The sequence below is a fragment of the Mandrillus leucophaeus genome, unplaced genomic scaffold (assembly GCF_000951045.1).
Source record: "Mandrillus leucophaeus isolate KB7577 unplaced genomic scaffold, Mleu.le_1.0 Scaffold71, whole genome shotgun sequence".
Taxonomy (NCBI): Eukaryota; Metazoa; Chordata; class Mammalia; order Primates; family Cercopithecidae; genus Mandrillus; species Mandrillus leucophaeus.
In genome coordinates, this window is record NW_012107697.1 from 4165358 (window position 1) to 4184102 (window position 18745).

General features: G+C 36.9%; 1 protein-coding gene across 3 annotated transcripts in view; it reads left to right on the forward strand.

The window, feature by feature from the left end:
• The window catches only part of TBCEL (tubulin folding cofactor E-like), an 85083-nt gene extending 66699 nt beyond the window's left edge, over positions 1 to 18384 (forward strand). For all 3 annotated transcript variants that reach the window (XM_011964979.1, XM_011964978.1, XM_011964980.1), the window contains one exon: positions 14399 to 18384. In XM_011964979.1, coding sequence (XP_011820369.1) covers positions 14399 to 14717 — 319 coding nt within the window. In that variant the 3' untranslated portion in view covers positions 14718 to 18384. The remainder of the gene's footprint in view (positions 1 to 14398) is intronic.
• The last annotated feature ends 361 nt before the right edge of the window (positions 18385 to 18745 follow it).

The window sequence follows — 18745 nt, forward strand, 5'->3', positions numbered from 1 at the left end:
CAGCCATAAAAAAAGTGAGTTCATGTTCTTTGTAGGGACATGGATGAAGCTGGAAACCATCATTCTGAGCAAACTTTTGCAAGGACAGAAAACAAAACACCACATGTTCTCATTCATAGGTGGGAATTGAACAATGAGAACACTTGGACACAGGAAGGGAACATCACACACCAGGGCCTGTCGTGGGATTGGGGGAGTGGGGAGGGATAGCATTAGGAGAAATACCTAATGTAAATGACGAGTTAATGGGTGCAAGACACCAACATGGCACATGTTTGCATGTTGTGCACATGTACCCTAGAACTTAAAGTATAATAATTAAAAAAAAAAAAAAGCAGCAGCTGAGAAAGACCCAGAAACTTAATAATCAAGACTGTAGTAAAGGAGGATATATGTGGTGGAGGTTGCTTATGTCTTTTTAGAGAGATTATGTGTATTAAGACTGAATTTCACTCTAGAATTTGAACTGGTCCTCAGAAGACACATCGTGAAGTTGTACTTGTTGTCTGGTGTTTATAGCCCTGATTTCTCTGAGGGTATAGAAATACCATTTAGAGAGAAAGAAACCTCCATGTTTGTGGGTCAGGCACGTAGTAAAGTGTACATGTTTATTGTTTTTGCCTTGCCCTTGATCAGATGTCTGCCCACATTGCTTATATTTTTCAGTGTTCCCTTCATTTTGTGTTTACTTTCTCTCTCCATTTCCTCTGAGAGATTGAATCTGAGAAATTGAATCTAAATTGCTTCTTTAGTGCTTACCTAATACACAGTCATCCTCTTTAATTTTAAAGAGAAAAAAAGAAAAAAATGTAACTTTTAGAAATCAACTTATCATGTATCTTTGGGAACTCAGTGATTTCTTTTTGTTTTTGAGGACAGTGGTAGGAAGTAAATGCATTGATTTAGGGTGCCTTTTCAGACTTTAAAATTTTGCTTATCATAAGGAGGAGTCATAAGAAAATAGCTCCAGTGAACAATTATTTGATGGAAAGAGGAAGTACCATTGTCGGGGACAGTGGCAACTCCAGAAACAGGTTTTCTTAGAGGCTTTTCTTTGCCTTTTCTTTTCTTTGGTACCTTATTTTCTGTTTGTCCCGAGTAATCCCTGATCTATGTCCTGGGAAATCCTTTATGATGGCAAGGATTACATTAGGAATTCCTCAAATGCTGACTTGATTGTCATTGGTGGTATGCTTTTTAAAATATGGAGAGTATGTTTTTCCCTGCTTCAGACTAATGGCTTTTCTAAATAGAGCTGATTGTATCTCCATGTTATTGTGAGAGCAGGCAGCAGCCTGTATTTGGACACCACCTCAATGAAGGCTTATTTTGTCTTGGATGCTGGAGAAATCTTAGTGTGCTGTGTCCGTTACCTCATATTCCTTCCAAACAGAGGACCTGCTGTTGTGAAGGAACATTTCTATACTGGACATGAGTCTCCTGGGGTTCTCCATATTGCCATGCTCCATCATCCTCTGACAAGGGCCGTGACACAGCACTCCTCACATTCAGCCGAGAGTCTGAGGAGAAACAAAAGGGGCATTTTCTTTGGTGCACCATGGAGAGCCTCTGAAATGTTAGCTTTCCCTGTTGCTTACAGCCTTTGTCATTCCAGTTACCTTGGACTTTATTTTGACTTCTTGCCACTTTCCCAGCCCAGCAGAAGACAGACTACCTTCCTAATCTTGATTGGAGTTATATACAAGTATTTGGATATACTTGCAAAGGAAAGAGAGAGTGAGAGCCACCCCTCCCAAATCATGGGCTTGGAGAAAATTGTCTTCGCTGTCTGAACTTTCGTTTTGGCCAGGGCAGGGGGCCAGTTTTATCTTTTTCATTTTTGTTTGCTTTTTGTCAGTAAAACACTACTGAAAATTATTGAGAGTAATAAAACATTCATGTTCACGCTGTTCAGAACTGATGATAGTTAATATTTTATTCTACTTTGAGTTTATTTTTCATTAAAAAGAAATAATATTATACGTAAAATTGGAGTGCCTTTTTTCTACTAATCTCAGTCCTACTTCTTACTCCAAAAGTAACCACTAGCAGAAATTTGATTTGTATCCTTGATGTCTGTTTTTCATATTTTATATCTCCATTGAAATATAAAGTAGCATTTTATGATTCTTTGTTAGTGTGAATTGCTATTTCTTCCCTCATACTGTGGCTTTTCAACCTTGTCGAAAGGGCAAGCACACGATTATAGCTGTGATGGTTTAGCATTTGCTCTGCTACTTGAGATAATGGAGAGCAGGTTCTTTTAACTCAAGATACAATCGATCCTGGGAGAGCAAGGAGCAAGGAGCCACGAACCCTGGATTCTATCCAAGCCACGAGGGATTTTATGCCCTGGGCTTAGATTATAGTGCATCAGGGTAGCCTTCCACCCTTTAGCACAGAGCTCGGTATTCCAAAGGCCACAAGGGGTTTTAGACCCTGGACCCCGGACATGTTCCAAGACTTACATTATGTCAGACATGCAAACCCTGCCTCAGCTTCTCCCAACACTCAGCTTTTCCCAACAGATTTAGGTTGAAGTTCACTTTTTTTTGCCAATAGTTGTCCAGTTGCTTTAGCATTGTCCGTTGAAAAGGCTGTCTTTTCCCCATTGCATTGCTTTTCTACCTTTTTCAGAAATCAGGAAAGTATATTTGTTTTGGTGTATTTCTAGTTTTCTTTTATGTTCCATTGATCTGTATGTTTGTGAACAGTATCACAATCTCTTGATTACTGTGACTATATAGTAAGCTTTAATTCATGTTGAATGATTCCTCACACTTTATTCTTCAAGATTGTTTTAGCTATTTTAGGGCCTTTGCTTTTCCATATAAATTTTGGACTAATTTTATCTCTGTCTGCAAGAAAACTTGGCTGAAGTTTTAACAAGAATTTTATTAAACCTATAGATCAGTTTGGGGAAAGTTAATATTTTTAGTATGTGACACCTTCCAATGCATGATTACAGTATGTCTCTCTGTAAGGCCTTCTCTGATTTCTTCCAGTAGAATTTTGTAATTTTCAACATACAAGTCCTATTCGTCTTTTATTAGATTTACACCTAAGTACAGTCATGTGTTGCTTAATGACAGGGATACGTTCTGAGAAATGCATCATTAGGCAGTTTTGTCATGTGAACATCATAAAGTGTACTTACATAAACTTAGATAGTATAGCCTACCACACACCTAGGTTATATGGTATAGTTCATTTTCCTATATGGTGTAGGATGTGGATTAAGTGTTTTGTTTTGGCATATGGGTGCCAGTTACTCCTGCAAAATTCACTGGTAAGACTATCCTTTTTCTATTGAATTGATTTTATACCTTTGTCAGAAATAAACTAATCAGATAGGTGGCCTGTATTTCTGTATTCTGTGTGTATTGACCCGTGTCTCTATCCTTTTGCCAGTACCACACCATCTTGATGACTGTAGCCTTATGGTAACTGTTCAATTAAGGTAGTGTGGGTCCTTCAACTTTGACATTTTTCAATATGGTTTAAGCTGTTCTAATTCCTTGCCTTACATATAAATATTAGGGTATGCTTGTTGAAGTCTATGAAACATTCTTCTGGGATTTTGGTTAGGATTGTGTTGAATTTATAGAAGAATTTGGCCAGAATTTACATCTTAATAACATTGATTATTCCTGTCCATGAACCCAGTATCTCTTTCCATTTATTTAAGTATTCTTTAAAAAACTGGTGTTGTGTATTTTCCACATAAGGATTCTGTACATATTTTGCTACATTTTATTTAAAGATTTCATGTATCTTGGTCCTGTTATAAGTAGTACTGTTTTAAAATTTCAAATTAAGTTGTTCACTGCTAGGCATAGAATTACAGTTGGTATTTGTAATTGGCTCTGTATTCTACGGCCTTGATAAATTTATTTATTAATTCTAGTAGATTTTTTTTTTAATTTATTTATTATTATTATACTTTAAGTTGTAGGGTACATGTGCATAACGTGCAGGTTTGTTACATATGTATATTTGTGCCATGTTGCTGTGCTGCACCCATCAACTCGTCATTTACATCAGGTATAACTCCCAATGCAATCCCTCCCCCCTCCCCCCTCCCCATGATAGGCCCCGGTGTGTGATGTTCCCCTTCCTGAGTCCAAGTGATCTCATTGTTCAGTTCCCACCTATGAGTGAGAACATGCGGTGTTTGGTTTTCTGTTCTTGTGATAGTTTGCTAAGAATGATGGTTTCCAGCTGCATCCATGTCCCTACAAAGGACACAAACTCAATTGTTTGTAGACAACCATATTGTCTGTTACTTAGCACAGTGCATGTCTTCTTTTCCAACCAGTATGACTTTTTACATTTTTGTTGTTTTTTGGACCTTATTACACTGACTTGGACCTCTAGTATAATATTGGAATAGGAGTAGTGATGGCAAACACCCTAGCCTTTTTCCCTGTTTAGGAAAAAATCATTCATTACACCACTAAAAGTGGTGTTAGCTATAGGTTTTTTTGTTCATGACCGTTATTTGATTAAGGACATTTCCTTCTATTCCAGGTTTGCTGGAGCTTTTATCCTGAATGGATACTGAATTTATTCCAATGCTGCTTCTGCATCTACTGAAAAGGCTATACCATTTTTCTTGATGTATCAATATAGTGAATTATATTAATTGCACTTTTAACCAGCCTTGAATTCCCAAGATAAATCCCACTTGTTATGATGTATTATCTTTTCTTATATGTTGGTGAATTTGATTTGCTAATATTTTGTTAAGGATTTTTGTGTTTATGCTTATAAGGGACATTGTTGTATAATTTTCTTATAATGTCTTTGTCTTGTTTTGATATCAGGGTAGTGCTGGCCTCATTTTTGAGTGTTCTCTCCTTTTTTTCTGGAAGAGTTTGTGTAGAACAGTGTTATTTTCTTCTAAAATATTTTGTAGAATTTATCAGTGGAGCCATCTGAGTCTGGTGTTTTCTTTGCTGGAGGTTTTAACTACGAATTAAATTTATTTAATGGACATATAGCTTGATTCAAGTTATCTGTTTCTTTTTGAGTGAGCTTTAGTAGTTTGTATTTTTGAATGAATTCACCCATTTAATTATAATTGTTGAATTGAATTATAATTGTTTTATTTAAGCATAAAGTTTTTCATAGTATTTGCTTATCATAAGCCTTTAATGTCTTTGTGGTCTGTGGTGATGTTCCCTCTTATAGTTCCAGTATTGGCATCATCTTTTCTTAATCAATCCAGCTACAGGTTTATCAAATTTACAAACCTTTTTAAAGAACCAGCTTCAGGTTTTATGTGTTTTCTCTGTTTTAGTTTTTACATTTCATTGATTTCTGCTCATATCTTTATTTCTTCCTTCTTCTTGCTTTGGATTTAATTTGCTCATCTTTTTATGGTGTTTTCAGTATAGATCATTGATTTGAGACTGTTCTTTTCTATTATAATATTTAATTCTATAAATTTTCCTTTAAGCACTGCTTTAGATACATTCTGTAATTGGGATTTGTTATATTTGAATTTTCATTGAATTCAGATATTTTCTAATTTGTCTTGTGACTTCCTCTTTGACTCACTGGGTTATTTACAAGTATGTTGTTTATTTTCCAGGTATTTTCCTTATCTTTCCAGGGATTTTCCTCATCTTTCTATTAATTATTTCTAGTATAATTTCATTATAGTTAGAGAATGTACTTTGTACTATTTCAATTCTTTTAAAGTCTGTTGTGGTATATTTGAGGTACATTTTCGATTTAGAATATGGTCTTTCTTGGTCAGTATCTCATATGTACTAGAAAAAAATGTGCATTCTGATGTTGGTCGGCATGTTTTATATTTCAGGTATTTTATATCATTAACAGTTTTCTGCTGGTTTTATCAGTTACTGAGAGGAGTGTTGATTTCTCCAATTATAATTATGGGTTTGTTTATTTTTATTTGTTGTTCTACCAGTTTTTGCTTCATTATTTCTTGTGTACATATCTGTTTTTAGATACATACGCATTTTGGATTGTTATGTCTTTCTGCTGGAGCTTGCCTCTCCCTGTCTAATGGTTTTGCCTCTAAGCAGCTCACCTAACTCCTGGTCCAGAACCAGCTCTTATAATGGAATTTGGAGAACCTGTCCTGCAATAATTACAGAGATAGTACATATTCCTAGTCTTAAGCACCAAGTGATTTAATTCAGTTCCTGATGGTGGAGCTACCTTTTTATTCTTTTACTTATTAGAACCATTGCTCTACAAAGGTAACCTTAGGCAGTGGATCTGCACAAGTTTTCTTTTTTTCATCCTCATTTCATGCACAGCCTCTCAGCACCCAGTTCTACCCCTACTTCAAGCAGGGAACCTGGCTCTAGTTCCCCTGCCTCCCATGAAGCACATTCAGTCTCCTTTGCCTTGTGTGACCTGCACTCCTTACTGCTTCTGCTGCTGTAGATTTCTAGCCTGGAGGTCTTGTAGTTTTAGTTCTATGACTTGTATTTCTGTTCAGTTTCTGGTCCATGGAGATGCTTATCATTTTTGAGCCTGGGCTATATCTTCTTGGATTTCAACCTTTTACATTTTACCAATTTTTACTCTGTGTCTGGAGCAAAAGTGCAACATGTTGATAAATGTGGATTAAAATCATTCTTTTAACTGCTGTATGGTATTCTATCATATGAATAGATCACATTCTATTTATCCATTACTAGATGATTTTTGATAACACTTGAATTTAAGAAATAGTGAGTTGAAACAAATGTAGTTCCATGACTTAAGCTCTGTTGAAAAACTAAATGGAAAATACTAAATTCACTTCAAGATACTTTGCTATATGTGTGAAAGGTGACATTAAATAATTCTGGAGGTAGGTGAAATGCAGACATTTGCGGAAGACAAGTGGGAAACATCTGTGGCTTCAGGTAAGTGGAATGAGCTCTGTGGTGGAACTCATAAAAAGAAAAGACAGTTCAGGAGTGAATTTTTAGAACTACCCAAGTATAGGTGGTAATAAGAGAAATGAGAACCCTTGAAGAGAGATTGAATGGGGACATTTGAAATGTAGGAATGAGAAAATAATTTCTAGAACAATATTTACTATTGCAGCAAACCACTAAGATGATGAAACTAAAACAGTGATAGTCTCAGAATAACACCTGAGTTCTAATCTCCACCTTTCCTTTCACTAGTTATGAGGCTTTGGGTTAACAAACTGGGTCTCAATTTTTACATCTGTAAAGTATGTAATAGATGGTTTCTAAGATTCCTTCTACCTGTAAAATGTGATGCTTATGTGTTTTAATAAGTGGAATGTTGGTGACCTTGAGAAAACCTTGAGTAGGTTGTCAAGTCCCAGTTGTAGAATGTTAAGGAGGTTTCCTTGATGTCCCAGGATATGATGCCACACAAAAGTGAGAAGGCATACTGTAGCAAGAGACATTAGATAACAGCAGTCAGAAGATGTTTTGAATGTACTTTTGAATCCCTCCCAATGCCTTGGGAAACAAACTCAATAATTTTTTTTTTTTTTTTTTTTTGGAGACGGAGTCTCGCTCTGTCACCCAGGCTGGAGTGCAGTGGTACAATCTCAGCTCACTACACCCTCCACCTCCCCAGTTCAAGCAATTCCCCTGCCTCAGCCTCCTGAGTAGGTGGGATTACAGGCATACACCACCACGTCTGGCTAATTTTTTTGTATTTTTACTAGAGGTGGGGTTTCACCATGTTGGCCAGACTGGTCACAAACTTCTGACCTCAGGCAATCCACCCACCTCGACCTCCGAAAGTGCTGGGATTGCAGGTGTGAGCCACCACACCTGGCCATATTTTTCTTATAGTTAATTAAACTTCAAGGTTTGGTTTAACCAAGTGAACCATCTGGGATTTTTCATGTTTTATTTGTTACATTTCTTAAAAAAAGAGATACATGTATTAGGGATTTATTTTGAAGTAATACAGCATTACCTAGAGTAAAGACTTTGGTTGATTCAATATTTGTCTGCATTTGAGGAATGATTGATTAACAGAATTGTTAACTTGAGATTACTACATAAGCTACCCATGAATACACCTCTAGACAGTTGTAAGGGATAAATAGAATACTTCTGGGATATTTATGATCCCATTGTGGCGTAGGCACCTGCAGAAAATGTAAATCCCTTTATTTTTCCCTAGGATGCTCCTAAAGATTGTGAATTTGGAGATTTGATGTCCAAATCTGGATGCTTTCTGCCATTGGAAAGTCCCTGATTCTAGACAGAGTTTCATTTTACAATTTCCTAAAAATTATGTAAAATATATACTGTTTATTTAGGATCATTTATAAGGCTAATCAAACATGAGAACAAATTAATGTTTGTTTTAGGTTTTATAATAAATAGAAACACAGACTAAGACATATGGCAGGAACCTGTGGTCTTTTTCAAATAGTGTACCACATCTTCCTATTCTGGAGTCATATATGACTGAATTGTGATTGAGGAAATGCCCCCAGGTCTTGGGAATCAAGAGTGAGGATTGGCAAGATGGAGAAACAGGCATACCTCTCCTAAAAATGACCACTGTGCTACTAAAATCTGCTCTTATGTAACATTAGACAGGTGTGCCATGGACCAGGACCTGAGTGTATGAAAGTTTGCTTATTTGCACTGGGAGTAGAGCCAGCCTGGTTCCACCGCAGATAGCTTCATTCTCTCTTCCTCTCTTTGTTAGTATCACCTTCAACCCCACTCTGCTGGTAGCCTGATTTCTAACTGCTTATGATTCAAAGACCCCTAAAGTTGAAAGAAGCTTTTCTCTCAGTGGGTGTTTTTATTTAATAAGAAGGGGGAAAAAAACGCACCAGTTTGCCTGTGGGTGGTATTCTTCACAGGGTTGCAGCTAGCATTTGGTTTCCATTTATCACTCTCAGTTGCCCACGTGGTTATGCTGGCCTTTATGCTGTTTGTAGTAAATTTTGTTTTACTTGTGATTGGCCATTTTCTGTTAGAAGGTCATGGTGGAATGCACCAGAGAACTTCGGAACATGGCATACTTTACATTTTAGCATTTGATGATTGTAATACCTCCTTATCGGTAATATTTTCCAAAGTAGATTTATTTACATTTTGCCCACTTCAGAAGTGGGGCTTATGAATGTTAAATACTTGTTAATGGTCAGATGAAGATACTGACTGGTAGAATATAAATCAAAATCATTAATTTCAGAGAATGCTTAGTCAGCAGAAACCATCTACCTCTTCAGAGTATAACTTCAGGAAGACATTGGAACTCATGCTAAGAAAAGCTCAGGCGTACAATGCATGCAGTATAGTTCAGTTTGGATGGACTTTTGGATAATGAATAAAATAGATAAGTTGAAAGACTAGGACAGAATTGCTTTCTGAAATTTACTGGACATTTTGTAAAATTATGATTTCTTATATTTACTAATTTTTCCTGCTTAAAGATAAGTGGAAAATAAGAAAATTGGGAGAAAACAGATTATCTTGAAACCATGATTTTTATTTATGTAGCTTTTAAGGGAACATATTCAGTATGTATAGTGAATCACAACTCTAGTACACTTGCTTCTTTTTTATTTAATAGTGAATATTTCTCAAAGCCCGCATCCAAAGCCTAACCCATCTATAAAAGTCTGCTGGCCTTACCTATAAATTAATAAATAAACATTGATTTTAAGATTTTAACAAGTGGAAAGGAAGGTGCAGAAAATGGTAATGGTGATGACACAAAATAAGGTTGGAAAGTTATGAAGGAACCAGATCATGAAGGGCTTTTTATGCTTACTGTATTCGTTTTCTATTGCTGCTATAATAAATTACTATAAACATAACGGCTTAAAGCAATACCTACTTAGTATTTCATGGTCCTGTGGGACAGAAGTCTGGGCACAGTGTGACTCAGCTGAGTTCTCTGCTTAGGGTCTCACAAGGCCAAAATCAATATGTCAGCAGGACTATTTTCTATATCAGAGGCTCTGGAGGAGAATCTCTTTGCAGGTACAGTCAGAATGGTGGCAGAATTCTCTTCTCTCTTACACTTTCCATGTGTGCCATCTTCAAACCAGCAATGGTGTGTCAAATTCTGGTGCTTTGACTGCCTCTGACTTCCTCTTTTGCTACCAGTTGGAAACTCCGTTTTTGAAGGCTCATATGATTAGATTAGGCCTACCCAGATATGGGAGCCAAAATTCTGCCTACCACAATCATGTTGAAGAGTTAGGACTTTATTTTGGTGGGTATTATGTGATTTTAAGTAGAGGAGTGATGGGATACAATTTGTGCTTTATAACAAACCCTGTGGCTATCATAAAGACAAGAATTGTCTTGGGCCACCCTGAGATCATGGAAAGCCATTAGCTTTTTTAAGAAGAAAGGGATTTCAGACAGTGAATAAAGTGCTTACAAAATCTGTGGAAGGGCTGGAGGAGCAGACTTAGGCCTCCTCTCTAGGACTGACTCTAGAGTAGTACCATGGAACTGGCCCACCAAGGGCACTGCTCACCTTTGTAAGGAATCAAGTAAAGGGAAAATTCACAAGCTGCTGTCCCTGGTGCTGATCACATCACTTTAACTGTGATCTGGAGATCAGCAAGCTGCTGCTGGGGTCGTTGACTCTAGAAACAGACTGCTTGAACTGTGCGATCTAGTAATTTGGAAGCCTCTACCCAAACTGTTTCCACACTAGATCTACTAGATCTACTGCCTCTCTCCAGGGCTGTGATTGATAGAAGCTAAATCTCATTGGCAACAGAGTATGGGAAATGTATTTTTCAGCTTTTCCATCTTTGAAATACAGGAAGGCCTACCAGGAGGAGGGTGAAACAGATATTGAGAAAGCTCATCTAGTTTATGCAGCCACAAAAAATTGTAGCAATCTAGGTTATTAATTATAGTGGCCTGAATTTATAAGGTGAGTGAACAAGAGAAATGCAGATAGATTCATGGGATATGTAGGAAGATGAGTGGGATGTGGTAATTGATTGAATGAGAGAAGTAGAGAAGAGATAGGAGAGAAATAAATAAGAATGACTGTCCACTTTCTGGCTAGGATAATTAGATAGTTTCCAGTGCCACTTACTGAGATACGAAAGACTAGAAGAGAACACAGTTGGGGACTGGCAGTTGTTTTTGAACATGTTGATTTTGAGAAAACTAAGACTTCAGAGTGTCTGAATTTATAGGTCATTTAATTTTTAGATGTACTTGCCCATTTATGGAAGATAGGCTAATTTCTGAATGTAGGTCATAATTTTGTGTACAAATATGTTTATGGTTGAGATTAATTCAGTTGGCTATAATGTCAAGTATGAATGAGTCTAGGAGTATACAGTTGTTACTGTGTTTTGGTTTTATATTTAAATAGATTCAGGGCTTATCCCTAGTTCTTTAATCTCAGTGTTGAGTAGTGGGGTTTTGTTTTTGTTTTTTACCAGAAGGACTCATGGTGCTCTATTTCTTATTTCTCATTTTAGAATATCTGCTTATTAAATTTATTTCTGGAAAAAACGTGGTACCTTAGTTCATTTTGTGTTGCTATAACAATACCACAGACTTGGTAATTTATAAAGAAAATAAATTTATTTCTCAGTTCTGCAGGCTAGAAAATCTAGTATCAGGGTGCCAGCATCTGGCTATGGCTTTCCTACTGTATTATCCATGATGGAAGGAGGAAGGACAAGAGAGCAAGAGAGGGCTGAACTCACTTTTGCCAGGATAACTAGCCGACTCCCTCTGTAACACCATTAATCTATTCATGAAGCCCTTGTGACCTAGTCGCCTCTAAAAGGTGCCCCTTGTCAACACTGTTGCACTGGGTATTAAGTTTCCAGCACATGAGCTTGGTGAGGGGGAGCACATTCAAACCAAAGCACTAGGTTAGGTATAATATTTTGGGGCCATTCTTTCTAATTCATTTATTTGGGTCTGTGTCGGTGGTGTTTTGCTCTTCAGTTTGTTTCTTTAGCTCTGCAGTCTCCATTTTCATCTCATTCTACAGTTTATCATTTATCTTTGAGTGCTGGTTTTATATTGAAGTACTTAGTAATTTCTAGACTTTTGAGTTTTGTGGAGTGTTTTCTTTTTCTTCAGTTGTGTTTTCTCTCAGATTGAGTTCTGCCTCTGTCTTTTACTTATTATGTGTTCCTCTCCTTTATTCTTTTTGCTGTGGTATGTGCTCTGTTGCTATTTTGTGTCTCATCATCTTGCTTGTGCTTGAAGTGGTCACTTCTCTTCATGTCATCTCTTTGCTGAAATGTAGTATGAGTAAATTCTCTTTGAACACTTTGACATTGTTTCTTTTGTTACTCCTAGGCAAAAGAGCTAGGGTATTACAATTTTACTTTTCTATAGTCTGAAGGTAAAACATCTCTAGACTTGGGTTCAGTTCTTATTTGACCACTGGGTTCTGCTGTCTTTTCTGAGATTTTGTTAAATTTTCGTAACCTAGTTTCAGTTATTTGAAGGCATATACTAGGATATGGGGTGGGGAAAAGATACCCCTAGACTTTGAATCATCATACCTTTTCAGTTTAGAGCCTTGGAAAATTTCAAGTCCTGGCAGCTTTGTGTTTGTTTGTTTTGCTTTGTTTTGTTTTGTTTGCCTTTGCTAAAATCCTGACATCTTGAAGTCCCACCTAAGTAGATTTCAATCATTCATATATCTATATCTATATATATGTGTGCATTTTTTTTTTTTCTGAGACAGAGTCTCACTCTGTCACCCAGGCTGGAGTACAGTGGCACAATCCCAGCTCACTGCAACCTCCACCTCCCGGTTCAAGCGATTCTTCTGCCTCAGCCTCCTGAGTAGCTGGGACTACAGGCGCGCACCACCACGCCTGGCTAATTTTTTGCATTTTTAGTAGAGACAGGGTTTCACCATGTTGACCAGGCTGGTCTCGAACTCCTGACCTTGTGATCCACCTGCCTCAGCCTCCCAAAGTGCTGGGATTACAGGTGTGAGCCACTGTGTCCAGCAATCTTATATGTTTTAATGGGTGGATGTGCTTTAAAATAAGCTTCAGAGCAGCAGTAATATAATGTAAATATTTTTATTTGTTTATGAACATAGAATTTACAAAGTGTTTACTCGTTTGATATTTTATTTGGTTCTTATGACTGTCTTATACAGTAGGAAGGGAAGAAATTATTCCTAATTTTACTAATGAGGAAACTGAGATCCAAAAAGACAGTGAGTTGCCAAGTCACACAGCTAATTATAAAATGGAGTCAAGACCCTGAAGACAGAGCCAGGGCTATTTTTAGCGTTCCCTATTATTCCACTTATTAGAAATGATTACTTCCATCTCTAAGCACAGCAGTCTTTTTTTTTTCTTTTAAGAGATGGGGTCTCTCTGTGTTGTCCATGCTAATCAAACTCCTGGGCTCAAGTGATTCTTCCCCTTGGGCTTCCCAAGGTGCTAGAATTCCAGGTGCGAGCCACCACTCCTGGCCACAGTGGTCTTACTGTATGTTTAATGTACCCACAAACCTTATTATGACATTGATTTTAACTGAGTTAAAGCTGAAAGTGTTGTGGAGGAGGTAGGGGGATAATTTTGTGTGACTTGTATTCTGATCCTTAATTAAAGTGACCTCACTGTATCTTGGTTTTAATAAAACTAATATTAATTTTTTTCAGCATTTTTTCCCTTTCTGATATGTAGGAAACTTGTAAGTGTCCTTGATAAAATCGGATCTAGATCCTCCAGGGCTGGCAGTGCAGACAGAATTTTCTCTATGGGAAACGTGACCTTTGTGGGCCCTATTCTCATCTCTGTAATTCACTTTCCTCTTGGTGTCTTTTGCTCTGTATTCCTTCCTTGATCAAGAAACGTGTATCCCTTATTTACCACTTTTTTCCAAGAATGTATTCTTGATTCTTCCATAAATTCTATGTATTACACCTGAAATTAGATTGGAACATTCAAACAAGGCATCTCTGAAAGAGTTAGGTTAATTGCTAACATACAACTACATGTTTTTCTTTATAAGTTATGGCTTCTCCAGGCCTCAGAAACTGCTGGCCTCCCTCCGTCTTTCCATCTATTCCCAAGAGATACATGCCTGGATATCTGCACTTCTTGGTGATGACACCCAAGAAAGCAAGTTCTACAGAGAGATTGGACTTCTATTATCTTTATAGTGTCTACTTTTCTAGGTTCCATTTTTTCCTAAGCCTATTCTTATGTAATCATTGATTAACAGTAGGCATGTGACCGTCTTCAGGAAAAACGATTCCCCGGTTTTACAGTGGCCTCCCTCGGGCACTCATATTAGGTCACAGAATGCACAGTATCATAATGATAGAGTAAGACTTTTTAAAGATGTTGAGCCTAGTAATATTGTTTATCTGTAGTTGGGAAGAAGTCCACAGTACATGTGCTAGTAGTTTAAGCTGACAGTGTTGTTGTTTTTAATCCTTCTAGGTATCATGAACTGATCACAAAATATGGGAAGTTGGAGCCTTTGGCAGAAGTGGACCTAAGACCCCAGAGCAGTGCAAAAGTAGAAGTCCACTTTAACGATCAGGTGGAAGAAATGAGCATTCGTCTGGACCAAACAGTTGCAGAACTAAAGAAACAGTTAAAAACTCTGGTACAGTTACCCACAAGCAACATGCTTCTCTACTATTTTGACCATGAAGCACCCTTTGGCCCAGAGGAAATGAAGTACAGCTCTCGGGCATTGCATTCTTTTGGCATTAGGGATGGAGATAAAATTTACGTGGAATCCAAAACAAAATAACCTCTACCAGCCTTGTGAAAACGTACACATAAGGACTTGTTGCAGGGCATTTGTTTTTAATGTGGTTTTCTTTAGGAGGGAGGAGGTTGTTTTTGTTTTGTTTTGTTCTGTTTAGGTTTGGGAGGGATTTTGTATTTTTTCCCACCTGAAGTGGGTAGGGGGCCATTTTTGGTATTTTCTACCACAGATTTACTTGGCTCAGCCAGTGGAATTGGCCACATTTCCAGTGTATGTGCCCTCTGTAAGGAAAGATGACAAAGAAATCACCGACTTCTTACTGTGTTCACTGGGATTTGCCTGCCACCTGATTATCGTTACTGTTGGGTACACTTGTGAAGATAACATGAACAGTGTAGCCTCTTAGAAGGGTCTCCTAGAGAATTTAAACGGGGGGACAAGGAATCTTCACAGGAAGGGCCAGAACTTCTCTCTCCCAGTTCTTCCTTCCGCTACCCTCCCTCCTTGGCTTTTTTGGTTCAGTTCCATTTTTTTTTCATTTTGATGTGTGGTTTACCTAATAGTTTTGTTCTGTTCATAATTCTTATTTCTCAACCTGGGTGATGTTTTTGTTCTCGTTTCTCCCTTTTGAAATAATTGAAAGTGTTTTAAGCATTTTTCAACCTGATTCTAATCTCAGGTACGCAGTAAGAAGCTATAACTCTGTTAGAACCTCGAAGAAGAATAGATGTAGAGTGAAAACTCCAGGAAAACTTGCAGTTATTCTGGAAGCACCGGCAGAACAGTCTGATCTCTTTGTATGTTACTGACTCACTTTTAATGTCCCTTGTACGTTATGTCAGCCATTATTTTCATAACATGAAATATGTCAGATTCTAGAGTTCTTTTGTTTTTGCTTATTGAATGTATTTTCTCATGTCTTTCTTTTTCATTACTTTAAACTATTGGGAACTGAGGCCTGACTTTATAAATAATTCAATAGAGTCCTGGATACGTGCACCAGGAGAGTTGAGAATTAGCTCGCAAACTATCTATGGTGTGTGTGGGGAATGAAGGTGAGGAATGTGGGGGAAGAGCTTATGACTTTCCCACCTGTGTCATCCATTCGAAGACCTTACTCTTGCACTTTGCATTAAAAGTGGGAAACATTAATCAAAGGGAGCTTTTATGCTCAGGTTTTCCCTGGGGCTTTGTGATGTAATAATTGAACAATTCTTTTGTTTTATATTTCAATTTAGTTGCCTCATAGAAGTATAACTGCCCAATCTATGAGTAAAGTATAAGTGTCAAAACTTCACAATTGCCTCCAAGTCATATTTTTTGCAGAAGCACATTTAAAGCACTTTTCTGTAAAAGCTAGTTCCTTACCTACTTGGAAATCTTTTTGTTTGTTCTTCTATTCGTTTGTTAATCAGATGTAATCCCTTTCTTTAATGTGTATTTTTCTCGGTCCACCATGTTTATAGATGGGAAGCTTGAGAAATACAAGTGTGTAAGTGAAGTATTTTTCAAAGAATGCAATTATCTGATTGCATTTGACCTTTTGACCTTTGTTACATAATTCCACCCCTCCTACAAATTTAATTTTTTTATGAAATTTTTAGGTGACTCTTGTAAAATCTTCATGTATGAGGAGTTGTGTTTATTAACGCTACTTTTTAAATTTTCCTGTGCCATGTGGCAGATGTTTATTCTCTTAATGCACTTCAGGTTTGTTATCTGTAAAGCCTTTGACCCAGGCCTACTGAGTCAAATCTACATTCAGTGTAACATTAAAGGTGGAAACCAAAGGGTTTGAGAAAGATGAATAAGGCCTATTCTCCTTCTGCTGCAGACATTATCTTTCAAAATCATAAAAATGAGCCATGGAGATCCAGGCTGGGTATAGACAAGAATAATTATTTTGCAAACACATTTTCCTGACAGACTTTTGGTAGGAAAAAAGTATGGCAACAGTGTCATGAAGATTGAAACTGTAGGTGCTTTGTGTATGTATGCATGAGTGCAGACGAGTTTGAGAGAGAAACAGTGTAATTGAGCCCCAAGCTTTTGTCCGCCTGGGAAACAGATGCATTCTTATTTTTTGAAGTTGTATGACCCTGGACTGTCCCACAGCAGAAGGCAGAACAAACACTTATGTTATGCTTTAATCATAAGTGGAATGGTCACAATTAATAAGATATTTTATATATGGCAAAGTTTTATGAAATGCTTTTTTACTATTAGAGACCTGTTTCTTCTGTTATTACAGAACACAGTGTTTATCAACTGCGGGCATAATTCTCTTATTATACAGTTGCATGTAAAGGGAGCTTCTCATTTAATTCAGCGAATATGGGTATTTTTACGGCATTGTAATTGATGGTTTTAATAATTGCTGAATAATTTTTGATTAAGAGAAAAATGTAATACAATTACTGGTCTTTTAGAGTTACAGGACAGAAGTTAATGCAAAAAGCTATTTGAGCATGTGTACTTATAGATTCATTTGGGTGGCTGAGTAAAGATGCTGCTTTTGAAATAAAATTGGTGCTGTGTAGACACTTGTAACCAAAATTGTTTTTATAACAGGACTAAAGGAGAGAAGAGACCATGGACCTTTGAGTTTACATGTTATGCCTAATTGATTATCTGCAGCTTATCTGTATTTTAATACTGACTTTGCCCAGATTCAGGGAGAGCATATTATTGACATTTTGAGGCAAAATGCTGTCATAGCCAGTATTACTGATATGTTGCCGCAGGCACAATGTATAGAACATATCTTTTCTAAAATAGGAATTATTTCCAGTTATGAAAAAGGAAAAGAGTAATAAAACCAAATCAAAGCCAAGGGATCTTTTCTACATGTGGGTGAATGGCTGCTGAAGCCATTGTAGAAATCAATTTTTGAATTTGAATTGTTGAAATATCCTAGATTGCTTTAAAGGAAAAAATCCAGTCATATATCTTTTTTTATTATTAAGTTTTTGCAACCTTTTGCCACCATTGCCATAAATACGTAAGAAAGCAGCAGATAGTATAAGCCCCTTGTTATTAAGACCTTTCAGTTAATATTAAGGCCAAAATGTAACTTGAGCTACGTATAACAGGGCTGAATGCTACAGTGTTTTTAAAAATTTCACTTATTTTTAAAGAAAGGAAAATTCAATTCTAACCAGATGTTCCAGCTGTGTTGCTCAACCAGCAGTGGTAGGAGCAGAGAGCACTTGCACTACGAGCTGATCACCATTTGAGGCGTGCAGCTGATAGCTGTTACTAACGCACATGTGAGTGTAGCTTGCTGCATGAAAATACTAGGCTCTAGGGCATGTAAAACATGAATACAGAATACTAGATTGTTCTAAGTAATGTCATTTCTGTTTATGAATTTGATTTTTCCCTTCATTTCATGTCAAATTGAAAATGCAAACAAACTGCTTTCAAGAACACCCAGAAGCTATCTGTGTTACCAGATGTGTTGTGAACACTCTACTATTTTTCATAGGTGCTTCCTTGAAATATATGTCCATTGTAGTGGTGGAGAGGGACTGGACTCTCTCAGGCTCTTTACTTGCCAGTTGTCTCCTGCAGTTAATGGAAATATATATATATATATAAATTATATTTTAGAATATAATTTAAACATGAAGGTCTATTCTTTGCATTTTATATATATATATATATATATATAGATAATCTTTAAAAAATTAAAATTCAAGTCCATTTTCTCTTTGTGTTCTGATTTTTTTCCTGGAGTGTGGGGTCAAGATATATGTTTATTTTTATATAGCTAAAAATATTCATTGGTTCTGTGGTTGAGTTCTCTGGAGGATTGGCCCAAACTAGTAAAAGTCTGACCATTTTGACAAATTTAATTGGAATTTTGCCAGAGTTGAAAACTAGAAAACAAAGATTAATAAGAGACGTGTTACTGCTTTTCTGTTAGCAAAATCTTATACTTCTGACATGCTCTTTATACTGCTTTTTTATCCTTTGAGGATAAACCCTGTCTTAAGATATTTGGCATCACCTTTTATGAGTAAGATTGAAAAATCTCATTTGTTGAAATTAAAATTTGCCAGTTCTTA